The 26117-nt window shown below is 42.4% G+C and overlaps 2 protein-coding genes across 7 annotated transcripts; both read left to right on the forward strand.

Annotated features, from left to right (window-relative positions):
* Positions 1 to 489: 489 nt before the first annotated feature.
* si:dkey-264d12.5 (coiled-coil domain-containing protein 30) lies at positions 490 to 25659 on the forward strand. 6 transcript variants are annotated; one of them, XM_063910596.1, is made up of 15 exons: positions 490 to 822; positions 1646 to 1819; positions 1916 to 2036; positions 5185 to 5396; positions 6076 to 6159; positions 6553 to 6718; positions 7048 to 7119; positions 10353 to 10468; positions 11064 to 11156; positions 24022 to 24123; positions 24400 to 24489; positions 24609 to 24706; positions 24842 to 24964; positions 25224 to 25336; positions 25562 to 25659. In XM_063910596.1, exons 1-13 carry the CDS (start codon positions 808 to 810, stop codon positions 24897 to 24899), a joined length of 1401 nt encoding a protein of 466 aa, XP_063766666.1. In that variant the 5' UTR covers positions 490 to 807; the 3' UTR covers positions 24900 to 24964; positions 25224 to 25336; positions 25562 to 25659. The 6 variants fall into 6 exon arrangements, with proteins under 6 accessions (XP_063766666.1, XP_063766671.1, XP_063766672.1 ...); XM_063910601.1 differs by lacking the exon at positions 6076 to 6159; XM_063910602.1 differs by lacking the exon at positions 1916 to 2036.
* On the forward strand, positions 7141 to 9891 carry LOC134882708 (E3 SUMO-protein ligase ZBED1-like). Its single transcript, XM_063910592.1, has 4 exons — positions 7141 to 8150; positions 8295 to 8802; positions 8986 to 9172; positions 9320 to 9891. The coding sequence occupies exons 1-4, from the start codon at positions 7544 to 7546 to the stop codon at positions 9791 to 9793; spliced, it is 1776 nt and encodes a 591-aa protein (XP_063766662.1). The 5' UTR covers positions 7141 to 7543; the 3' UTR covers positions 9794 to 9891.
* Positions 25660 to 26117: the final 458 nt, after the last annotated feature.

Consider the following 26117-nt stretch of genomic DNA (forward strand, 5'->3'; position numbering starts at 1 on the left):
TATTCTCATAAAGAAGACCATACAAATAATAAAAGCAAAGTAATAATACACAACATTAATCACAATTTTGCCCCCATCAGCCATGATATACATTTAAACACACAGTTTAATCTAAAATCAATAATAAAGCATACTTCACACATTTAGCATGTATATATTTCTTACATTTTTTAAGTAACTTTAACACTCTCAATGTGGAGTAACGTTTGAGCTATAATAGCCATAGACGTGGAAGTAAAGTAAGTAAGCTGCCTCAAGTTTAGAAAACGACTTAAGCAAACGTAAATCCACCTGTGTCATTAATAGAGGTACTCTCTATAATTTAACTCTAGATTAAAGGAGAGCATTAAATAGGTAGTGGGTCCCTAAAAAAACATATTTTTTACGAAGGTGTGCCTGTGGGCCTACTAGTGATTTTACACTATTTCACACTGGTTCCTTCAAGACTCCTTCAGGGACCATCGGACAGCCCACAATCACGGTCGGGAGTCCTTACAACAAGTAGTACAGAACCTCGTATCACCACCGCTTACTGCAACCAGAGAGAAAGATCATTTTTACTGTTTATATTCCTTCAGTCTCAGCCCACATCAGCTTTCCTCTCCTTTTCGCTGGTTTTGAGTAGAATGATCTGTTTATGAAACCCCAAAGTATGTGGGGAGTGTAGGGATTGCGTTACTGTTTGCTACGTATCGTTGATTTTCGGAGTTCGGAGTAGAGGTCGGACTTTTCCGGAAAACGAAAAACATTTAAGGCTGAATTTGGAATTTAAACTACGATCGACAGTTGTTTTACATCGCAAGACAAATGGATCAACCAGAGGTACCGAATATATTTTACTTTTTCTTTATGTAGTTTACCTTACCGCTACACTAAAACGTCTGACCGTCAAACATTTGATTAACGTTTTCGCTGCAAAGCTGGTGATAAAGTTAAGTGAACTCCTAACATACAGCCTCTTCCTTTATCCCCCATTAAGTTAAACTTTAAACTTGAAAAATAATATTTCTTCAGCTTGTTCCAGCTCTTCAATATAGGATGTTTACGTGGAGTACATTTTCGTGTTCGTTGTTTATTTAATTTTTTATGCCTGAATCATTCAATCAATTGTAATGTTGTAAATCTCTTGTGCGTCATGCAATCCGTGTTTACTCGTTGGAAACGCTAGGATGATTTCCTAGTTTTAAGCCTAGACACAGAAAGCTCAATAAAAATACTCCAGCAGAAACACATTGGCAATGCCAGCTGTCCCCACAGAGAGAGAAACAGCTGTTCCCCCAAAATATGCAAACAACTTAAGCCACTGCCAAGAGGAGTGTCAGTTATCTTATTCTAGTTCAGAGTTGGGGAGCCCCTCATTGATAAATATGTATTTGACGAGCCTTAACCATTTTAAAATAATCCCAGGAAAAAAAACACAAGGTTGTAAATAACCCAACCATATTATTGACCTTTATATATTAAGTGTGAATTAAAGTTACAAAGTAAGATTAAAGACAAACAACATCTTGTATTATTGATCCTATCCACACAGTTAAATGACATAATGTTCATTACAAGAATCCAGAACCAGCAAGCCTTTTTTTTTTAACTGTGACACAAAGTGATCTGTCTGTAACCATATTCACATGTCAACCATCTCTAGGAGGAGATGGAGCAGATCGCCACATGGTTAAGGGAGGAGGGACTCACTCCTGACTCTGCAGAGGCTCAGCTGTGTTTGCTATGGAGTGCCCTCCAGCGCACAAGAAGCCATCTGAACAGTGTGACATGGGACCTGGACACTCAGCGCTCACAACACTTAGCAGAGATGGCAGAGGTAGGTAATCCCCTGCTGATTACCAGTTATCAGAAATTGCCAATAAGAGCAATAATAAGTGAATATGTCTGCATCTGCTTTCGGTCCATTTGTAAGGTACACAAGTCCTTGGAGCAGATCCGAATCTTTACAGAGCACAAAGATGTTTTGGCGCATGAGATACAAGATGAAAATGATCAACTTAAGGACCAGATGCAACGCCTAATATCCCTTCAAGGTTTGAGATTTTTACATGTACATACAAATACAATATTCAAATAATAAAAGTATTTGACCACATTCAAACTTCTGGAGCCTTCAATCTGCTTTACGACAAAGTATTTCAAATGTGTTGTGTGGTATTTTCCCAAAGTTTTTTTTTCAGTAACACAAGCCATGTTAGCTTACCTATCTTGTTTATGGTTCCATAAAAAGCTAATGTTTCTGGGAAAATATATAATACAAAAAATGGATTTGTCGCTGACATGGCGAGAGAGGATGAGGCAGCAAGGAATAGGATCCATATTCAGATAAAAGGGCAGAGAGGACTATATCTTGGATTTATTGATAAAGTGAAAGTACATAAACATACTGACATGAGTATAATGTCCAGTCAAAAGAAAAACAAAGTCCAAAAATAACAGTAATTGGACAGGGGATACATAGTGCATGCAGAGAGGCACATATTAAGAGTCAGTTGCCAGGTAACAGGATACTTGTTGCAGGGTTCAGGGGCTTGAAAGCAACCATATGACTCAAAATGAACAATCTACAGGGGAATGAGAGCAAACGTGCCAGATATACAGTGGGGCAAAAAAGTATTTAGTCAGACACCAATTGTGCAAGTTCTCCCATTTAAAAAGATGAGAGAGGCCTGTCATTTTCATCATAGATATACCTCAACTATGAGAGACAGAATGAGAAAAAAAAATCCAGGAAATCACATTGTCTGATTTTTAAAGAATTAATTGGTAAATTCCTCGGTAAAATAAGTATTTGGTCACCTACAAACAAGCAAGATTTCTGGCTCTCACAGACCTGTAACTTCTTCTTTAAGAGGCTCCTCTGTCCTCCACTCGTTACCTGTATTAATGGCACCTTTTTGAAGTCGTTATCAGTATAAAAGACACCTGTCCACAACCTCAAACAGTCATACTCCAAACTCCACTATGGCCAAGACCAAAGATCTGTCAAAGGAGACCAGAGACAAAATTGTAGACCTGCACCAGGCTGGGAAAACTGAATCTGCAATAGGTAAGCAGCTTGGTGTGAAGAAATCAACTGTGGGAGCAATTATTAGAAAATGGAAGACATACAAGACCACTGATAATCTCCCTCGATCTGGGGCTCCACGCAAGATCTCACCCCGTGGGGTCAAAATGATCACAAGAACGGTGAGCAAAAATCCCAGAACCACACGGGGGGACCTAGTGAATGTCCTGCAGAGAGCTGGGACCAAAGTAACAGAGGCTACCATCAGTAACACACTACGCCGCCAGGGACTTAAATCCTGCAGTTCCAGACGTGTCCCCCTGCTTAAGCCAGTACATGTCCAGGCCCGTCTGAAGTTTGCTAGAGGGCATTTGGATGATCCAGAAGAGGATTGGGAGAATGTCATATGGTCAGATGAAACCAAAATAGAACTTTTTGGTAAAAACTCAACTCGTCGTGTTTGGAGGAGAAAGAATGCAGAGTTGCATCCAAAGAACACCATACCTACTGTGAAGCATGGGGGTGGAAACATCATGCTTTGGGGCTGTTTTTCTGCAAAGGGACCAGGACGACTGATCCGTGTAAAGGAAAGAATGAATGGGGCCATGTATCGTGAGATTTTGAGTGAAAACCTCCTTCCATCAGCAAGGGCACTGAAGATGAAGCGTGGCTGGGTCTTTCAGCATGACAATGATCCCAAACACACCGCCAGGGCAACGAAGGAGTGGCTTCGTAAGAAGCATTTCAAGGTCCTGGAGTGGCCTAGCCAGTCTCCAGATCTCAACCCCATAGAAAATCTTTGGAGGGAGTTGAAAGTCTGTGTTGCCCAGCAACAGCCCTAAAACATCACTGCTTTAGAGGAGATCTGCATGGAGGAATGGGCCAAAATACCAGCAACAGTGTGTGAAAACCTTGTGAAGACTTACAGAAAACGTTTGACCTCTGTCATTGCCAACAAAGGGTATATAACAAAGTATTGAGATGAACTTTTGTTATTGACCAAATACTTATTTTCCACAATAATGTGAAAATAAATTCTTTAAAAATCCTACAATGTGATTTCTGGATTTTTTTTTCTCATTTTGTCTCTCATAGTTGAGGTATACCTATGATAAAAATTACAGGCCTCTCTCATCTTTTGAAATGGGAGAACTTGCACAATTGGTGGCTGACTAAATACTTTTTTGCCCCACTGTATAAAGGTATGATGAGGTAAAGTAGGACCAGGTGAGCAAGAGTAAATGAGAGTCAGGTGACTGGGACAGGTGAAAGACTCTGATGTCATCTAGTGGATTGATTGGGTATAGCAATGCCTAAGGAAGTGATCATTTTTAAATATATATATATATATATAATATGGCAGAAGGGAGGAACAGATGAGTAGAATGGGCAACACAGGGTTGAGACAAGACACGAGGCGGCTCCCACAGATTTTCAGATTTATAAAGCAAAACTAACAAAAAGCCTTCATTTTAGGCAAGGGTGGCAAAGGGACACACCCTTGTCAACATCAATAAAGCTGTGATGAGGCACATGAACAGTTTCAAATTCCTGTGAATCCACATTACAAACTACCTCAGGTGGTGATTAAACATCTTCAAAGTGGTAGAAAAGTAAAAGAGATGTGTGTATTTGTCAAGGAAACTTTATAAGGCTAAAGTCACCCATCAGTGCATCCACGGGAATGCTCCTTCCTACCTCAAGGAAATACTCTCATAACAAACCTCCACACGCAACCTCTGTTCCACAAACAACCATCTACTTCGCCCCTTCAGGACCAAGCTCCGCACCATGGGTGATCGGGCTTTCTGTGCAGCTGCTCCTCACCTGTGGAACTCCCACCTGAGGGCTCCACAGGCCTCTGATTCCTTTAAGAAGGGCCTACTTTCTTTAAAAAAAAGCCTTTATGAAACTCAAGTTTTTAAGCATGCATTTTAAGCCCCTTGTAGCACTTTGGGATTGCTTTTAGCAATGAAAGGTCCTTTACAAATAAAATGTATTATTATTATAATTAATAGAGCAGCTTCTGTCCTCAAGTTGTGAGGCTCATAAACTCAAACTCAACCAATTTGTTTTTCATGTTTAGCATAAAGGGACAACAACTGCCTCATGTGACAATGAAATAACCTTATACCTTAGAAATGTTACTCTTTCACCTTTCTCTGTTGTTATAGATTCCCAGATTAGCGAGGTGGCTAAGATGCTGTACCAGCAGGGTCTCACAGAACTGATTCACAGCAGCCCCAGTGAACAGGTGGCCTACCTCCTGGTGGAGAGAGCCTCCTTACTTGAGACGAGTGAGGGTCCTAGCAATCTGATGGGTAATGGAAACATACCCAGCCCACTGGGGATCGAAGCGCAGCCACTGAACACCAGTGCACACCAGGTTAGACGATATTTTCAGTTCTCAACAAAGCAATGGACAGATAAGGTTTACAGAGCATTCATTCTGTTTTAGATGGGCACAGTGTGTGTTCGATGTGTATGATGTAGACCAAGGGTGTCCAAACATTTTTCACTGAGGGCCACATACAGAAAATATACGAAGGGCTGTGCCGCTCATTAGAGGTGAGGCAAATTGCCTCATAAGTTAAGTTATAAGTTAGCAAATTCAATCAAATGTAGGTGAATTATGCTTGATACTTGAAAATGCCTTTTTTTTTTTAAAAAGCAGCCTAAATCATAGATCTGCTTAGGGTTTATTTTTTATTTTTGACATCCCGTTAAACAGAAGCCATTGATTGCTTATAATAAGAGGAAATATGAATGGAATATTTTAAGCTTGTTATGCAAATACATTATTGGGCTTCTTTCTTATCAACTTAGATTTGTTAGACATTATACAAACCACAGATCTGTGTCTTCTGAAAGTACTCTGTAGGGAAGAACTTCTTAAGAAGAACTTTTAGCTTCATACGTGTAAAAGGGAGACCTGTGTAAGAGTGATTTGTTTTGTATGAATTGTGCAAAGAGGCAAGCAAGGGAAGAAAATAGTATTCAACAAATGTGTGTCAGTGGGTAAAAAACTTAGTCTATATGTTTCTTTGATCTGGTCTTTCCACAAGGGGGCAACTCGTCACAGCCAGAGCCCATGGAAGAGACTGTTTGGACTCCACAGAGCTGCTCAAAGGAAACATGCTTTTATCCCTGTAGGTTCTACAGTAATATTTCTGCTTTCCATACTAACAAACTCTAAAAATGCACTCAGGTCAAACTGACTTAATGTTGGTCTCCCAAGATGCATGCTTGCGTATGAGGATTTAGCATGTTTTCTGTTAAACAGCATCAACTTTAACTGCAACCTCTTTTCTCTTCCAGCATTGTTAAGCTCTGTTACCAGCTCAAACTAGGGCACTTTGCATGGCAGAAGAAATGCAAGATTGCACACCACTGATGCATCTTGATCCAGTGCACTTCTTAAGGTCTCTTGTCTGTTCTTGCATGCTTGAATTAATATTCTTGTTTTAGTTAGTCGGTTCTCGTCATATTACAGCAAAGACTACACTCTTGGTCATTTAAATAAGTTACGTCTCTCTCTTTAGGCTGAGGCCAGACATTTGGCTGGCCAGGCAAGCAGTTTGGACAGGGAGTGTTCCCGTCTGGAGCGGGACCTGGAAGAAGGCTCCCGCCGTCTGGCCATGGCCCACAATGAGATCCGACGCTTGACTGATGAGCTGGAGTCGGCTCATTTGACCCAAAGAGCTTATGGTGAGTGACATTAATCAGCTACTTACAAACAGACTATGTGATTTTCAAAGAGATATTTTCATGGTAACACATTTCAACAGTTCCTCAATTTTGTATTTCTCATTAAAACAAGATTGAAGGTTGAAGTATAAAAAACAATCATCCCAATTGTTTACATTAATCCTCTAAATATTGTATATAACATGTTATTTTACCATCAAGGTTTCAAGGTTTCAAGGTTTCAAGGTTTTACCATCACACAATATCCGAATAGACTGAACTGAAAGAGAGTTACTACCAACTTCTACAGCCAGGAGACTTGTGTTTATTCTATTGTCTTTGATTTTTAGAGCCTGAGCTTCAGGCAGCCCAGCAGGAGGTAGAGCAGCTGAGACAGGAAGTACAAAAACTGAAGAAATGTGGTGAGAACTGTTATTGATTTTATTGTGTAATATATAAATATATTTGAATGTGTTTCCAGATAATTTACACATGTCATTATGCTTATATTGGGGTGTAAAAGGGAGACCTGTGTTAGAGTAGTTTGTTTTGTATGAATTGTGTAAAGAGTAGTGGTGGGCCGTTATCGGCGTTAACGTGCTGCGTTAACGTGAGACTCTTGTCGGCGATAAAAAAAAATATCGCCGTTAATCTATTCTCAAAGTTGGGTTGGGAGCTGGGTCTATACTACGCAAGCTATGATGACTTTCACCTTGATAATTTAGCGCGGATGTATACCTAGCCGAATTGCACTGTAGGGGGCGAGATCGAGTCTTTGACCTGTGTTTCTTCTGTCTGTGGATCTGACCCCGGTCAAATCAGCCACATTAAACGTGACATGCTAACATGGATACAGCAGGTATGAAGCCGCCGGGTTTGCTTCAGGGGAAATTTATTTTTAAGAAGCTTCCCGATGGAAACCTCGACAAAAATAAGGTTGTTTGCACCTTGTGCAATGCGGAATTAGTTTACTGTAGGAGTTCATCCAGTCTCAAGTACCACCTAAACGCAAAGCATCCCTCAGCTAATGCGGAAGATGCCGGGCCAAGCACTGATGTAGCGCGGGGGAAGACTCGTCGTCAAACAACTATGTTTGAGTGCAACCGAGGCAAGCCCGTCAGCACAGCTCTATCAGCCAAGCTAACTAGTCTCCTCGCTCAGTGGATTGCCACCAGCTGCAGGCCGATTAGCGTGGTTGAAGATGACGGGCTCGAGCTTGTTCTCCAGGCGGCCACAGGTGACCCATCTTACAAACTACCTGCGAGGCGAACTATCATGAGGAGAATACATGACCAGCACGCAGAAGAGAAAGCTACGAAAGTTGAGAAGATGGTAGAGGCGAGGTCTGTAGCACTGACTGGGGACCATTGGACGTCCGTTAACAACGACAACTACCTCGGCGTTACAGTACACCTCATCGATGCTAGCTGGGAACTTCACTCCTTCGCTTTAGGTATGCTACGTTATGTCATTTTAAATTACATAATTTAATTTCGTAGCCTATTAATTACCACCACGTTATGTTTGCTTCTTGATAATTGCTATATGTTTACTACTAGTAGTGAAATTATTCTAATTTACTTTGTCTGTCCGTTAGGTGTGATGAAAACAGAGGAGCGTCACTTTGCAGAAGCGTGTGCAAGGCAGTTCCTCGACGTCGCTAATCAGTGGGGGATAACTGACAAAATAAGCACTATTGGAACAGATAGCGCTCCTAATATGGTGGCAGCAGGGAGGATACTGCCATTCGAGCACTTGCCCTGTGTTGCGCATGTTGTACAGAGAGCTATTGTAATGTCACTTCGGGAAGGTGGTTTTGATGGTGCACTGGCCAAGTGCCGTAAAGTGGTCGGACATTTCAAACACAGTCCGGCCAACTCAGACGAGCTAAATGTCCAACAATCCTCCCTTGGACAAGTTAAGGAGTCACTCGTGCAAGATGTTCCAACGCGTTGGAATTCCACTCTCGAGATGATAAAGCGCGTGAGGCGCAACAGAGACGCACTGCACACAACGCTGTCTCTGCAGAAGCACAACCTGGCCCTCCCAACAAATGCGGATTATGAGAAGTTGGCAAATCTAGAGAAACTGCTGGAGCCATGCAGGTATGGTCTACAAAGATAGTGTGTTCATGAATTGGCATACAAGTTTTTAAATGTCACTTTGTATGTAAGAAACACCTGCCCTTAAATGTGTAATCTGAGTTAAATGAATCTGTCACTAATAATTTTTTGCTCTGTGTGTGTGTGTCTGTGTGTCTGTCTGTCTGTCTGTCTGTCTGTCTGTAGGTACATCACTGAGCTCCTTGGTGGAGATAAGTATGTATCCTGCTCTGTGGTTCTACCTGCCCTGTGCCACCTCCAGCACGCGATGAACATCTCAGATGATGATCCTGCCTATATTGTGCGATTCAAGGCTGCCTTCATCAAGGACCTCAACCAGCGGAGGGAGAAAATAAACCTGGAATGGCTTAAGGTATGTCAGAGTGACCAGAAGATAACTGCATTTTATGACCATAATAGACTGTAAAGCCAGATGAATAAGTCATGAAGAAATATGGAGGTTGGATTTGGAAAGTGACATTTTCATCAATCAATAATTATTATTTTTTATTCATCAAAGGTGGCGACTGCTCTAGATCCACGATTTAAGGACCTCAAGTGCTTGCCCAGAGCAGAGAGGGAGCCAGTGTGGGCAAAGCTAAGTGCGTTGATGAAGGGAGAAGAACCTGCTGTGCAGCCACTCAGGGAGGAGAACCCTGAGCCACCCAAGAAGAAAACAGCCCTGCTACTGATGGGATCCGACTCAGAATCAGATGAGGAGACACCAGAAGACAGTACAGTGGAGAGGTACAAGGTAGAGCCCAGTGCCAGTCTAGATCAGTGTCCACTGAAATGGTGGTCGGAGCACACTGCTGTCTATGGTAAGATGGCCCAAATTGCCCGTAAATACTTGGGGACCCCTGCCACAACTGTCCCATGCGAGAGACTTTTTTCTTTAGCAGGCCATATTGTGCAGAAGAGGAGAGCTTGTTTGTCACCAGAAAATGTGAACAAACTGGTCTGCCTGAGTGACTGGTGGAAGAAGGAGAAATAGAGCTTTGACTGACACAAAGCTACTGACTGTAAACAGTTCATTACAACCTGTTATATAGGCCTACTGTTCAACTAAAAATAAACAGTTAATAAACACAAGTACATCTCATTGTCATTGATTTATTTTCATCACCAATTATCATAGAACAGCTTTCTCAAGCAGTTTGTGATGCATTTTGGAAACTGGAGATGAGCCCCTGGTCTAATGCACCACCTGGCTTGAGAAACCCGTTCTCAAAGACTTACTTTTAGTCATTATTTGGGTAGCACACATATTCTGAATGCCTTCGGCAGAATTCAAATGAGCCATTTTAATCTAGATTAATTCCAAGATTAATCTAGATTAAAAAAATTAATCTATGCCCACCACTAGTAAAGAGGCAAGCAACATTTATAGTTTCTATTTGACTAAACTACAGTTTTATGTATCTTGGCCTAGATCTTTAGGTTGTGGGAGGAAACCCACAGTACTCACAATCTACCAGACTATAACTGAGAAGAATTAGACAAGTACTGTTTTTTTAATCCAATGTGTGCATTACCTGACTTAATTTCCAAAGAAATGGTGGAACTGCGAAAGGCCAAAGAGCTGAATGATCGTCTGGACCTTGAGATCAGAGCACTGAGGACTCGGGTACGCACTCTGGATGCTGAGAAAAACTCTTTACAGCAGACGGTACGATTGGATTATGGTATTTTTTGAGAAACATAAAAGTGAAATAACCCTTAGTCAAGAATTGTTATTTTTGAGTGTAGGTAGCATATGCACTTTATACACTATGGACACTGCACTGCAAGTTTTTTTGTGGGCCACTTAAACATTTGTCATGTGCTCCGACCAACCAACTCTGTGGTTGACCACACAGCTTTCCTGTTGACTCAAACTTCCGGATGGATAACATCACATCTTTCAAGTACAAATAATTACATTACACACAATAAGAGACTGACGTACACAGTTTTATAATGTAATACGTTTATGTCTTGTGAAAGTGCTCTGTAACAAACTTCTAAAGGGACTAGAAAATAGTTAAATGTAGGCCCTGCTCTGAGACACATATTCGTTTTTTTGTGTTTTCTTTTTAAATAGTTTTAATTTTAAGTGTCCAACAAGTGTTTGCCACTGGTATAGATAAAGATATAATACACATTGGTGTAATAATTTTTATGAAATGCAAAGCTGATTAATCAATTTACAATAACAAATCTGTAAATAAACAAATCAAATTAAAAATTAAACGCAGCCCTACTTAACTGTATATCTGTCTCAGGTGGTGTCTCTGCAGAGGGAGGAGGAGCGGCTGGACTCAGCACTACAGGAGCAACAGCAGGGGCAGGTCAACCAGGGTAATGAGTTAGCTAAAGTAAGTCTCACTGTACAGAACTCTGGCTTTACATCTGAAACCAGTAGACTGTAATTCAGTATTTAAAAGCTAAAGATCTTAATCCCTGTAATTTGCATGTATTAAAACTAACACACCAGTTGTCTCAGTTAGGAGAGCTAGTAAAGAGCAAACAGACCTGCAAAAATGTACAGGGGGAACTCACATCTCACACAAGATGCTATAAAAAGAAGACACTGTGGTTGCACACAAATGTCATCAGATTCTAAACTAATGCACATTATCATGGATTGTTTGCGTGGCAAAGACTGATACACTTGAGCCCTATACCAGGGCTATTCAATTACAAATTCAGTTGGGCCAGATTTTATATCTACAAAATTCAGCTGCGCCAGACACATTTTAAACCAACACATTAGTATGAGGGGCCCCTAGGGACATTATTCAGAAATACCGTTCACACACACATGTGAAACACTCTCACACACACAACTGAAACCAAAAGCTCTCATAAACACATGTGAAAATCTCTCACACACACATATGAAATGGTGAGGACACCGTGGACGGTCACCTAGCATCGCTCTTCCCATCCCGCAGCGGGCAGCGGCCAGCGGCCAGGTACAGCTCCTCTTAGGAGAGATTGTGCACCACGTTATCAAGCACAACATTGATTTGGCACATGGACATCTGGCACGAGGAAAACAAGGTAATTATAAATATCCGGAGTTTGAAATTATCTTTATATATAGCATGAACACCGTTTCCACTGCTAACAGACTGTCATCCAATGTAATTATTCAATAGTCCGTAACATTATATTATAGAGTCTTTATAATCCGTTTTCACTTCATAAACGAAAAAAACAAACCATTTTGAGTGTTTTGGTTTGATGTCATTTTAATTTTTCAACTTTTGCTTGCGTATTGGAGACAAAACTTGACTGAAGTTAATAAAAATGATATGTGAGATAACTTTACTGCCAGGAGAACCAGGCTATTAGCTCCAGAGTAAGCGGAAGTTAGCTAGCTAGTGTGCTAAATAAAGTTATATTATTTTAGTTCAGTGGCATTAATTAATAATGTGGAAACTGTTATTTCCTTCCCAAACGAAGAGCATTGTCGGTTTTATCATTATTATTAATAAGAATAATAGTAATAACATTACAATTGTTATCATGCGCGTCGCCACAATATGGTATTTCCACCCTTGAAAAAAAGTCGTTTGGACCCCCCCACATTTGCCATCAAAAATATGAGTGCATGACTGCTATAATAGTCCAGCGTTCTTTCCATTGCTTCACAAACAAATCCGCTCCACTTTATCAGTAGGGGATTACCCATATCAACAGAAATCCACTCCGCGTTTGTTTTTTTTAACAAACAGCAGCAGCAGCAGCATCACGCGCGCGGCACGCTGCGTGATGCGCATATTCAAAACATTCACTGTTGAGAATCGGATCACGAGATGGACATACGGAAGAGGAAAGTAAGTCTGAGTTTTCCCTTGAGTGGCCAAACAGCTAAATTGCATTCTTCCATGGTCAAACACAGCCAGCTTTTCTAATAAGAATGTTAGCACCCTTATGAGACATTCTCTGTCTATATTAGCAATATAATTAGCATACTAGCTAGCAATATTAGCAATATAATTAGCATACTAGCTAGCAATATTAGCAATATAATTAGCATACTAGCTAGTCAGTCACAAAGATCCTTCAGCGCAGCGCCCACCCACTGCACGTTGGAATCAACCAAATATAAGCTAGATCAGCTATATATATATATATATATATATATATATATATATATATATATATATATATATATATCGCACTAGCAGTTTTGTTTTATGTCTACGCTATGTAGATAGTGATTTGCTACCTCATGAGGACTTTGTAGGCCTCTATCAAGTCTCCTCAACAACAGGGAAAGAGTTGGCTCGGATGGCAACTGATGTCCTCCTTCGATTGAACCTGCCCTTATCCTGCCTTCGCGGGCAGAGCTATGATGGGGCAGCCAATATGGCAGGTGGAGCTAAAGGCGTTCAGGCAGTCATAAAGGAAACACAGCCTCTTGCTCTCTACGTTCATTGTGGTCCTCATTGCATTAATCTGGTGACTCAGACAGCCTGTAGCACAAGCACTATTGTGTCTGATGCGCTGGATTTAGTACACAAACTTGGCAACCTGTACCATCTATCTGGGAAATATAAGACAATATTTAAGGAGGTTGCCCAGTCGGAAGAACGGAGTTTCAGAACTCTGAGGCCCCTCTGCCCCACATTATTGCCAGTATGGAGTGTCCAATGTGAGTAGCCCACACAGACTGCGAGCGTGAGAGATCAGGATAACTAATAAGGATTTCATCTGATAATTGACCTTTAAATTATTGTGACGTACACATTGAGGATTATTTGGATGCTTGCAATGACGAAAAAAGGAATAATACTAAAATGTGTAACTTTACTGTCTTTTTGATCATTTTTGTTTTTATAGTGCAGAAAAGGTCCCGAGTCAGGAGATACTGCTGGAACTCTAGTCCTCTAGTGTCTGGGTTTTTTACTAATAAGTTATAAGCATAACAAGTAGCCCCCATAACAAGCCAACCTGCTGCTCCTTGTGATGCTAGGTATCTGAAAGTACCACGGTTGAGGAGCTTGAGGAGTCAAAGGCACCTCTACTTGAGTACCTGGCTAATGCAGGATGTCTAAGGCCTGTGCAGTCAATCAGGGACAGCTGCTGGTACAGGACATAGTGATGTTTCAGGTTGTCCACAGGGTCCAAGGTCCATTTCAAAGGTATTCAGTGTTGGTTATTTCGTCAGGTTCGTCAGAATAGGAATCAGAATTTGAATTATAGACCAACATGTTGTAGGATTAACTTCACTAAAACTAAAAACTATTATTTGTGTATACAAGTAAGTCACAAATTGACAATTCATAAGTGAATTAGGAACCCTATTTAAATTATGCAAAATTAGTAAAATGTTTCCATGTACTTTGTACAGATTCTGTGAAGGTCTGAAGACTCTTGGGGTTCTTGAAAAAATCAGGAGACATCCTGACAGCTTTAAGCCCCTGTTTTGCTATGAGGCAAGTCTTCTCACTGCTGACCAGATTGACAATCTCTTCAGCATTCGACTCTCTCCAGAAGGGAGCAACAAGAGAACTGCAGAAGAGATGGTTGTAATCTTCTGGAGAGACTATCTCCAGGAAGAAGGTAATTGATAGTTTATACTACTCGTAAAATGATGCATCTATTTATATTTTTACTTTAAAAATAGTTGTTCCTACAAAAAATACATGCCATCATCAGCTAATGATAATAACTCACGAGATGTTTAATAAACATGTTAATTAGACCAACTTCCACTTAAATTGTTTTTCTGTTTTTTTGTATAGAAGAAGAAGGGCCATCCAAACTACAAAAAATATTGGCCTTCGCAACAGGACCATCTGTGGTGCCACCCATCGGCTTTTCCCCAACACCTTCTGTGGAGTTCATTCACAAGGGAGAGGACGACTATGCCTTTACACCATTGTTACCTATGGCCAACTGCATCAGGTTGCCGCTACATGTGTCATACGAAGTCTTTAAAGACAAGTTTGACTTTGCTTTAGGGAACACTCATGGGTTTGGCAGGTCATGAACATACAGTGGTGGAAATAAGTTTTCAACGTGTTGTGGAGATCGTATTGAAACGCAGGAGACGTTCATTACAGTTGAGCACACGAATGCGTGTCTCGTTTAATCACACAGTAAAAGTTAACAAAACAAGATGGCGCTGTCCTGTAAACCAACAAGCATGGGGCTCCACGTCATCGTAAACACAGATTAATTGAAGGGACCACGATCCCTTTTTACAGTCGTACTTTCAAGCATAAACCAACGGTCATACTTACAGGCATGAAACAACAGTGTGTAGAACCACACTTAAGAAGGAGGTGAATTATGTATATTACATTCACTACACACGTCCCCCCAGAATTCACCATATAAGAAGAAAAACAAAAAAACAGTCATCGGTGAGGTGGTCGTATTAAACGGCCACAACGGCTGTGCCGTACAGGAGGCAGAGGAGGCACTACTGCGGCAGGCGTCTCACCATGACACGGGTGTGGGGCATGCAGTGTGGGGGTTTTGGGAGGGAGGGGAGCAGGGGGTGGGGGCAGACCTGGAGGTCGCCCGCGTCTTGAGGGCTGGGCCAATTCAATGGGCCTAGCCACATCCAAATGAGCGGGTTTGAGGCGGTCAACAGAGAGTCGCTCCGGTTTGCCACCCATGTCCACCACAAAATGTTTATCCCCTGTCTCCAACACACGGAATGGACCTTCGTAGGGCGGGCGTAGCGGTCCCCTGTGGGCATCGTGGCGAATGAAAACATAATCAACCGTCTGAAGCCCAGCGGGGATGTGCGACTGAGGGAGGCCGTGACGGGAAGTAGGGATAGGAGCGAAAAGCCTCGCATTGTCCAGTAGCGTGGCTCGCTGGAGAGTTGCAGACCAAGGGGCAGTGGTGCTAGGGACAAAATCCCCTGGAACCCGCAGCGGCTGGCCATAAACAAGCTCTGCGGATGAGGACTGTAGGTCCTCCTTTGGTGCAGTTCTGATGCCCAGCATTACCCACGGGAGCTTGTCGACCCAGTTGCAGTCTTTGAGGCTGGCACGAAGAGCAGCCTTCATCGACCTATGAAATCGCTCACAGAGTCCGTTCGCCTGCGGGTGATATGCAGTAGTGCGGTGGAGTTTCACTCCTAGGCTCTGGGCAACAGCGTTCCACAGCTCAGACGTAAACTGCGCGCCCCGGTCAGAGGATATGTCTGATGGAGTGCCGAAACGGGCAACCCAGGTGCCGATAAATGCACGTGTCATCTCCACAGATGCCAGTGATGTCAGTGGCACAGCCTCAGGCCACGGGTGGTCCTGTCAACCATGGTCAACAGGTAGGTGAAACCCTGAGAGGAGGGCAGAGGGCCGACCAGATCAATGTTAACATGGTCAAACCGTCTCTCTGGCACTGGGAACAACTCTAACGGGGCTTTAGTGTGGCGGTGTACTTGGGCCCGTTGGCACTCAACACAGGTGTTAGCCCAGTCCCGAACGTCCTTCTTGAGGCCGTGCCAAACAAATTTTGCCGCAACCAGCCTCTGTGACGCTTTAGAACCAGGGTGGGAGAGACCATGGACGGCATCAAAAACTTGTCGTCGCCAAGCCATGGGAATGATTGGCCGAGGGGAGCCTGTGGAGACGTCACACAGGAGCGTGGTGCTGGTATCGCCAAAAACCACATCCTCCATCATCAGCCCAGTAGTTGAGCTCTTAAGGTGTTGCACGTCTGGGTCTGTGGTCTGGTCCGCTGCCATTCGGCTGTAATCCAAACCAGGTGGACTGCCCCTGCCACAGCCCGTGACAGGCAGTCAGCCACCTGGTTGTCCTTACCTGCAACGTGCTGTAAATCCGTGGTGAACTCGGAAATGTAGCACAGATGACGTTGCTGGCGGGCGGACCACGGCTCAGCCACCTTGGCCATGCCGAAAGTCAGCGGCTTGTGGTCGACAAAAGCGGTGAAGTGTCGCCCTTCCAGCAGGGAACGAAAGTGTCTGATGGCGAGGTAGAGGCCAAGCAGCTCCCGGTCGAAGGTGCTGTACTTCCGTTCACTGGGGCGCAACTGACGGCTGAAGAAAGCAAGCGGCTGCCAGGCCCCGCCTACCCACTGCTCGTAGACGGCACCGACAGCGTAGTCTGAGGCGTCCGAGGTGATGGCGATGGAGGCTGAGGGAGAAGGATGTGCCAGCATGGCGGCGTTCGCCAGGGCTGTCTTTGTGTCAGCAAAAGCTTTGACCTTGCTTTCAGTCCAGTCTACACCGTGCTTGGGCTTACCTTTCAAGGCCTCGTGCAAGGGCCGCATGAACTGGGCGGCTCGAGGAATGAACCGGTGGTAAAAATTCACCATGCCCAGGAACTCCTGCAGGGCCTTGACAGTGAGCGGGCGTGGAAACTGTGTCACCGCCTCCACCTTTGATGGGAGAGGGACTGCACCATCCTTGGTGACTCTGTGTACCAGGAAATCGATGGTGGAGAGACCGAATTGGCACTTGGCGGGGTTAACAATTAGCCCATGTTGGCTGAGGCGCTCAAAAAGTGTTCTGAGGTGCGCCAGATGCTGAGCTTTGGACGTGCTTGCTACCAGGATGTCGTCCAAGTACACAAAAAGAAAAGGCAGATCTCGTAGGACAGAGTCCATGAGGCGTTGAAAAGATTGAGCAGCATTTTTAAGGCCGAACGGCATTCTCAAAAACTCAAACAGGCCAAATGGCGTGATAACTGCTGTTTTGGGAATGTCCAGTGAGTGTACCGGCACCTGATGATAACCCCGGACGAGGTCAACCTTGGAAAAAATCATCATACCAGCCAGGTGTGATGAAAAATCCTGTATGTTCGGGACTGGGTATCGGTCAGGTGTCGTTGCCTCATTAAGCCGCCGGTAGTCGCCACACGGGCGCCAGCCGCCACTGGGTTTGGGGACGATGTGGAGGGGTGACGCCCACGGGCTGTCGGATCGGCGGACTATGCCCAGGTGCTCCATGTTAGCAAACTCAGCCTTTGCAACGGCAAGCTTTGTCGGGTCGAGGCGCCGAGCACGGGCGTAAACGGGTGGACCAGTAGTGGCGAGATGGTGCTCCACACCATGCTTCACGGCAGACGCCGAGAAAGTGGGCTGAGTGAGGGCCGGGAAACCAGCCAGTAGACGTTGGAAGTCATCTGAGGATGAGAGCATGCTAGACAGTTGTATGGAGTCAGCCCCGCTAAGCGTGCACGTATATGAACAAAACGTGACAGCGTCAATCAAACGGCAGTTCTTGACATCCACTAACAGTCCGTGTGCACACAAAAAATCGGCACCAAGGAGGGGAAAAGCAATGTTGGCTGTAACAAAATCCCAGCCAAACCGATGCCCTCCGAAACACAACTCAACATATCTCTTTCCATATGTGCGGATGGGGGTCCCATTAGCAGTTTCCATAGGGGGGCCATGGCTGTCGGTCGCAATGTCCAAACGGGATGCAGGCAGGACGCTCCTCTGTGCTCCCGTGTCGCACAGGAAACGTCGTCCGGAGATGCTGTCACGGATGAAAAGCAGCCTGCCTACGCGGCCAACGCTCATGGCCACTACTGAGCGCCGGCCCTGGCGTTTCCCGACCCGCCGACGAGAAGATGTTGCAGCAATGAGTGCGGAATCGTCCTGTGGCACAGGAACGACGTGCGCGGGAAGGAGCGCCGCCATGACACAGTGCCCTTGACTCGCCAGGAAAAATTTATCAGCCTCTTCAGTCAGTCTCCGACAATCAGTGATTGTGGTGTTTGCTAATGCACCTCTGACTTGGGAAGGCAGCTGACGCAGAAAAAGTTGCATGAAAAGAAAATCGGGTCTGTGCTCACCTAGGAGATCCAGCATACGGTCCATGAGCTCAGACGGTTTGCTGTCACCCAGTCCCTGAAGGGAGAAAAGCCTGCTGGCTCTCTCAGCATCTGACAGTTCAAAAGTTTTCAACAGGTGGGCTTTAAGTGTTGCATACTTTTCAGCTGCGGGAGGATTTTTAAGGAGGCTCACCACTCTGGATGCTGTTGAATTTCCAAGAGCTGATACAACGTAGTAGTAACGTGTAGTATCAACGGGGATTTCACGCAACGCGAACTGCGCTTCAGTCTGGGCAAACCATGCTGACGCAGATGATTCCCAGAATTCGGGGAGTTTGAGGGTAACAGCGTTCACCGTCATTTTCGTGTCGTGTCGTGTTGTGTCTCTGGATACGTCCAGCAAACAAACGTCAGGGTCACCAGTGTGGAGATCGTATTGAAACGCAGGAGACATTCATTACAGTTGAGCACACGAATGCGTGTCTCGTTTAATCACACAGTAAAAGTTAACAAAACAAGATGGCGCTGTCCTGTAAACCAACAAGCATGGGGCTCCACGTCATCGTAAACACAGATTAATTAAAGGGACCACGATCCCTTTTTACAGTCGTACTTTCAAGCATAAACCAACGGTCATACTTACAGGTATGAAACAACAGTGTGTAGAACCACACTTAAGAAGGAGGTGAATTATGTATATTACATTCACTACAATGTCAACATTTCTTTCTTTAAATGTTTTAATATTTTTCTGATGCAGCTATTCATTTGAGATTTATACCACATATTGGAATTGACTCAATAAAAGTCAATAAGTAAAGCTCCACAGGTAAAGACATTTACATGTGTGTTTAATACTTTTTCCTGTGTTATTTCACTTTGTTAAACACTTTTTATGGAATGGAATGTTACGTTTCCTTTACCTGTGTAGTTTTATTAAGTCAATACCAATATCTGGTTCAAATTTCAAAGGAATAGCTACATCGGAAATATGTTTAATGAAAAATATGTTGATGAGTTGAATACTTATTTCCCCCACTGCATCATACTCTGTATGCAATCTCTGTCGGTGTCTCACTTGCTCTGTAGTCTATAGTATTTTAGATTAGAATAGAAAATAGTTTTTTCAGTGCAAAGAGACATAACAGGTGAGGCAGGACAAGACATAAAACAGAGCTTAGTACATTAGGGGACATGACAGATAACAGCAACAGCAGAAAATTATTGATCAGAGGTTGGGGATTTTGATTTGGGGTGTTTGGGGAAACTGTAGGTGTGTTTGTTGTGCAATTGGAGTAGTGGTGTGAAGGGGAAAAAGGAGATAAAAAATTGATGGATAAATAGATAAAAGGGAGATAAAAAAGGGCAAGGGTCAAAGAGAGGAAAGAAGATAAATGTTACCATTAATAAAAGTAGTTTGGTATTGTCCAATGTATTAATGTATTCTTAGCATGTTTACTATTCTGAGTTTGTTTCTTTAATTTACTTTTTTCTTCCAGATTTGAGTATGCTTTTTCCCCCTTTACTGTGTAGGGCTTGGGGATACCTTCCTTCCCCTTCTCCGACATTGTCCCTTTGTTTAAGAAAGTATCGTAGAAATAATAGATTAGAGAGAGGGAGGAAATAAGTAGATAAATAATTAAGAAAGAAAAATGAACTATTATTCGAAATTAATTAGAATTTAGTTTTTTAAAAGCAGAGAAAAAATGTATCGTGATTACACATGTTGAAGTACACAATGCAGTACACAGTGAAGTGGACAATTGTCAGATTAATGGTAAGTGGGTGAATATGAAAGTAATATTAAATATAATTTAACTGATTTGCCTGCTGTAAAAAGAAACCCACACCAGAAAGTTGGCATATAAATAAAACAGCAAAAAAATGACCAACTCATAACCAAAGTAAATAAATACAGGAAAAAAATTAATGAGAACAACAGAGAAATAAATGCATAGATACATATTTTGATGACATTTGTTAGTTAACTTTTTCCATGTGTTCTATAACGAGGTCTATTAGTTGCATTTCTGATTGCAAATTTTTCTTAGAATATAATATTGCTGTTGCAATAAAGTTTGCAATCTTTAAAGTCTCAGTCTCTGAGTGTCTCGCAGTATGTCTTTTTGAAAAAACTCTTTGAACAAATGCTTCTTATAGTTTTGAAAAAAAATGTATTAGGTTCATTTATTGTTGGGAAACAGCTTATTTACAAAGTAACTCCTGTGTGGACTGAATATACTGCAAGAGTGAAGAAAATAAACGTATTCCATGGTTTCCATCATTTTCAAGTGGATTCACTTGTTGAATATTGATCATTGTGGTCTCATTAATGGCAAGATCAATGTCTGGAATGATACATTATTATTGGTTTGAAGTTCAGGTAATGGCCCTTCTTCATCAATACCATAATGGGTGTCAACATCGATAATGTCATTTATAACCGGATGGATTCCTACGCTGTTTATGACACCTGTATGCCATAGCTGTAGTGGTGTCTGCCCCCCTTTTGTGGAGAGGCCATGGTTGTTCCACTGGTTGATGAATTCTGTTACTGCCCTTTCAATTATTGGTAAATAGACATAATGCAGACAAAAAAGATGAAGTTCATTCAATGAATCCAGTATACCCTGTTCCTCCATAAAGTGAAACTATTTGCAAAGTGTCTTGATACAACTCTATTGAGTTCTGCCCATAGTCTCTCAATTCTTTGGTTGTGTACTGAAACACCTGTAATAACGCTACGACTGTTCAACCCCCTTCTTTCCAACATAAAACAGGCAACATGTATATTTTCCATACCGTGATCACATCTGACCCTTAAAGGCAAACCAACGTTTTTTACTGCTTCTATAAATAATGACAAGACACTTGAAGCTCTGTTGTTAGTTAAGCACCGTAAGTATATAATAGTCCGGCTAAAGCCATCGACACAGCCATGAAAGACCATCCGCCACCTAACCAGCTTGTGGTTGCCGTCAAAATGCCTGATGGGAGATATACACTAAATTAAAGAAAGTATGTACTTAAAATGTGCACATCTGAACAGTTTACAAGTCAACTTACCATAATTGGTTGGGGACCTCAACACTGTAGACCCTTCGTCGTATAGCATGACGAAGTCTAAATGACCGCCCAATAGGATCAACTTGATGCAGGCTCTGTCTGACACGCCGACGCTGAACTCTTAGGCCACGTGATCGCAGGCTTCCAATTACATATGCTTCACCTGCATTTGGAGTGTTCTGCAGTATATTTGTCACAATGCTGTCCAGATCTTGATTTGACAATACTGCATATCTTAATGGCTCAAGTCCCAGAGTTTGCCTGTGTCTGTATAGGGTTTTTCGACTGATTCCAAAGCATGATGCAATTCCCTGCCATGTCATACCAATGGACACACAATGAGAAATCTGTTCAGCGGTTATGCTGTATTGGGGTCGACCTGGATAGCCAGTCAAGGTTGTTGGGGGTATTAGATTGTTTGTCACATCAGTGGATCTCCGTCTGGCCTCATGTTCATGCAGCAAGTTGCGAAAGCATCTATACAATGATCCTAGTAGGTCACTGACATCCCTATTATCATGACCATACCTCAACACAGCAAGAAATGCGTCCAGCAGTGGCTCAGTCAGTAGGGGCTTGGACTGGGAATCGAAGGGTCGCCAGTTCAAGTCCCCGAACAGACTTGGAATATGGAAAGTGGACTGCTACTTGGAAAGGTCCCAGTTCACCTCCTAGGCCCTGCTGTGGCACCGGACACCTCCAATCCCCCCTCCCCATTGCTCCCCGGGCGCTGTACAATAGCTGCCCACTGCTCATAGTACTAGGATGGGTTAAATGCAGAGGACCAATTTCACTGTGTGTGCTCTGCTGTGTGCGTGTATGTGACAATGAAGAAGGTTTCATCCTCCGATTCTATCTATCTATAAATGCAGATAGAGTTTGTGTGTGGTCATCGAGCACTCGAAAAAGCCTCTCCTGATCCAAATTGTTGGATTCTTCACTTTGCACTACTGAAACAACTTAACACATCCTCTTCATTACCTCTCACTGCAAAAAATAAAGTTTGGACTTGGAAAATAATGAGGATCAGATGAACATTCATTGTTGTTGAAGTTGACTTCCTTGAAATTTAGCATATCATGCTTTTCCTAGTGTGGAGTCTTCCTGCTTCCTTTATTTGACAGGAAGGCCCTCCTTTTTAACTGAAATGCAATCCTAATTCCCTACTGAACTCAACATTTCATATGTGTATGTGAGCGTTTCACATGAATGTGTGAGCGTTTCAGGTGTGTGTGTGAGAGCGTTTCATATGAATGTGTGAGAGCGTTTCAGGTGTGTGTGTGAGAGCGTTTCACATGTGTGTGTGAGAGCGTTTCACATGTGTGTGTGAGAGCGTTTCACATGTGTGTGTGAGAGCGTTTCATATGTGTGTGTGAGTGTTTCACATGTGTGTGTGAGAGCGTTTCATATGTGTGTGAGAGCGTTTCACATGTGTGTGTGAGAGCGTTTCATATGTGTGTGTGAGAGCGTTTCACATGTGTGTGAGAGTGTTTCATATGTGTGTGTGAGAGCGTTTCATGTGTGTGTGAGAGATTTTCACATGTGTGTGTGAGAGCGTTTCATATGTGTGTGTGAGAGCGTTTCACATGTGTGTGAGAGTGTTTCATATGTGTGTGTGAGAGATTTTCACATGTGTTTATGAGAGCTTTTGGTTTCAGTTGTGTGTGTGAGAGTGTTTCATATGTGTGTGTGAGAGTGTTTCACATGTGTTTATGAGAGCTTTTGGTTTCAGTTGTGTGTGTGAGAGTGTTTCACATGTGTGTGTGAGACCATTTCATATGTGTGTGTGAGAGATTTTCACATGTGTTTATGAGAGCGTTTGGTTTCAGTTGTGTGTGTGAGAGTGTTTCACATGTGTATGTGAACGGTATTTCTGAATAATGTCCCTAGGGGCCCCTCATAGTTTCTAGGCTGCGTTCATGGTCTGTACTAGTGTAGGAATTTGGCCATTGCACGTTCATGGTCTGTACTAGTGTAGAAATTTGGCCACGGGAGCCTGGGCCAATTGGGATTTGGTTCTGGGCCGCATCAATAGGCCTGCCCTATACCAAACAAATAAACTGATAAATTGTCTCCATTATGTATGCTACTGTTGCTTTTTAATTGCATAGTTTGCAGAAATTCTATGTAAGTTGTTGGAATGTGAAATGCTTGGGTGTCCTACACCTTAAATAAAGCAAAGTTATTTGTGCACTCATTTGTATAGCAATGTGTGTACGCATCTTGAGAAAAAGTGCAGTCAATTACTGTTCAAAGACATGGATTAAGCCTTAGTGTCTGTGGGGTTATCAGATGTAAAAATTCCCATTTGTGAAACTTGTGAATTGCATTCTGAATGTAGAAGATGTGATGGGAGAGACTTTTAAGAACTACAATTGGTCTGTGTTTTTTCTTTTCTCAGGTGTTGCTTCTGCAGAGGGAGGTAAAGCGGCTGGAGTCAACCCTGCAGGAGCATCAGCAAGCTGAGCAGGCTCAGATCAACCAGGCTAAAGAGTTGGCTGAAGTAAGTCTCACTGTACAGATCCTTGAGGATTACATGAGAAGATTACACCTGCTTTAACTGCTATCCCCGAAACCAAACAATCACAACAGGATTTCATGTAAAGCAACACAGATTCATCACAGTTAAATGTTCATATGCATGCATCCTTAATCTTCAGCAGTCTGTTATCACTGGCCGGAAGTCTTGTGAAACACAGTGTAAAATAAATAAATAAATAAATGAATTTTGGAGTCGATACATGTCTGAATGTTTATCTTGTTGTGGTTCCAATCCCAGGCAACTACATTAAATCTGAGCAAAGAGTTCAGCAGAGATTTACGAGATGAGCTCTGCGCCCAGTCGAGATGCCTTTTGGAGGAGTCAGAAGTGAGTGATACAAAATATTATTATAACTCATTAACCGATTGTTTTTTACAAGAGATAAGGAGGAGAAAATAGAATTGGTTTCCTATATATAATTTCAAAACCTTTTCTTATCCTTTCAGATACTTTCCCTCAAACAGCAGCTGGAAACGTCTCAAAATGAACTGGATAACCTTATTGCTGCCGTCTGCACCAAAGAAAACAATCTTCAGAAGCAAAAGTAAGGAACTCTAATGCCTCACACCATCCGGCAGCTGGATAGATACGGTAGATACATACTGTACTGAATGTGCATGCAAACTCTCAATGTTGCAGAAACAAATAGATAAGTGAAGCTTTCTGTGTTTGTTTGAAGGCTGGGTGAGCAAAAAGAGACGATACACCGCACTTTGAAAACACTGACTGTCAGGTGAAAGATGATAAAGAACTACAGACACAAAAACAGCAGCTGCACAACAAGGAAAACACACTGCTTAAGGTAATTTCTTCCATATTTGAATTTAGCGGAAATTGGTAATTAATCAGGTCAACTGCTGGGTTATGTATCACACCTTCCATTCATCATGTGACTGTTGGCAGGTACTAAAAGATGAAAATGAATCTTGCTACCCATGTGACAAGTTAACAGAGAACAAAGCTCTTTAAACACTTTGTTTCCTCTGTATGTGAGTTGCATCCGGTACAACATGTACTGTAACTATTCATTTTACTGCTAATGTCTTTACTTTGGATAGCAGGAGTCTCTAGATATTCAAGACACAGTGAAGACTCTGTTGGACAGGCGAGAGGAGTGCGAGAACCTCAAGAAGGAGATCTGTGAAACCCTGAAACGCCTTGACAAAGAGCGGAGGTAACAGCCCAAAGATGTTGCCTTCAGAGAAATATAAACCTGGCAGAAACTACAAAAAAGCAATCTTTATCTCCATATGTCTTTTTTTTATGACAACATATAACAATGTCACTTCATAGTACAATATGTATATTGAATAATGTTAATAATATATGTTTATATACACATTTAAATCAATTAAATATTATATTAATAAATCTGTTTTTTTGGTCAATTTTCTTACAGTAAAAAACATGAAATGAAGGAAAAGCACAAGGTGAAATTGTTTCAAGCCAAACAGACACGTGATCATGAAACCATGTGGCGTGACGAGAAGATAAAAAGTCTAGAGCGAGAGCTGTCTTTGTGTTCCCATTCATTAACAAAGGTAAATCCCCCGCTTTGTCCTACTGAGAATAACGGAAAACAGGATGTTTGAGGTGAGGCAGCCACATTTAGGTCAGTGATTTTGAAGCTGCGTGTGAATGTCTCTTTAAGTCGTCAATCCCAGAATCTAAATTTATTCAAACCTTTGTTGATATTAGAATGTTTGCTCTGGAAAAAGGATTAGGTACAGCATGTTTTGCTGACTCAGTGACAGCATTGACAAAAACAGCCTGTCATAAATATGTTAATTATTTATCATGTGATGAAGGTCCATAGGAGAGAGCTAAATTCCCCTCCTCTATAAACTGAGTTTTTTATTTTTTTTATCTGTGATTGATTAAGGGAAATCGTTTTTGCTTTCCAGGAGAAGGAGCTCATCACACGTATTACTGCGGAAAATGACAAATTGCTCATG

This window comes from Eleginops maclovinus, chromosome 20 (assembly GCF_036324505.1).
Source record: "Eleginops maclovinus isolate JMC-PN-2008 ecotype Puerto Natales chromosome 20, JC_Emac_rtc_rv5, whole genome shotgun sequence".
Classification (NCBI taxonomy): Eukaryota; Metazoa; Chordata; class Actinopteri; order Perciformes; family Eleginopidae; genus Eleginops; species Eleginops maclovinus.

Bases quoted from the DNA above. Each gene is read 5' to 3' on its own strand.
- si:dkey-264d12.5 (XM_063910596.1), top strand. The intron at 7,120-10,352 runs GTGAGAACTGTT...TAATTTCCAAAG, and splicing joins ACAAAAACTGAAGAAATGTG to AAATGGTGGAACTGCGAAAG. The intron at 11,157-24,021 runs GTAAGTCTCACT...TTCTTTTCTCAG, and splicing joins AGGGTAATGAGTTAGCTAAA to GTGTTGCTTCTGCAGAGGGA.
- LOC134882708 (XM_063910592.1), top strand. From the start codon at position 7,544: ATGGATACAGCAGGTATGAAGCCGCCGGGTTTGCTTCAGGGGAAATTT. The intron at 8,151-8,294 runs GTATGCTACGTT...TCTGTCCGTTAG, and splicing joins ACTTCACTCCTTCGCTTTAG to GTGTGATGAAAACAGAGGAG. The intron at 8,803-8,985 runs GTATGGTCTACA...GTCTGTCTGTAG, and splicing joins AAACTGCTGGAGCCATGCAG to GTACATCACTGAGCTCCTTG.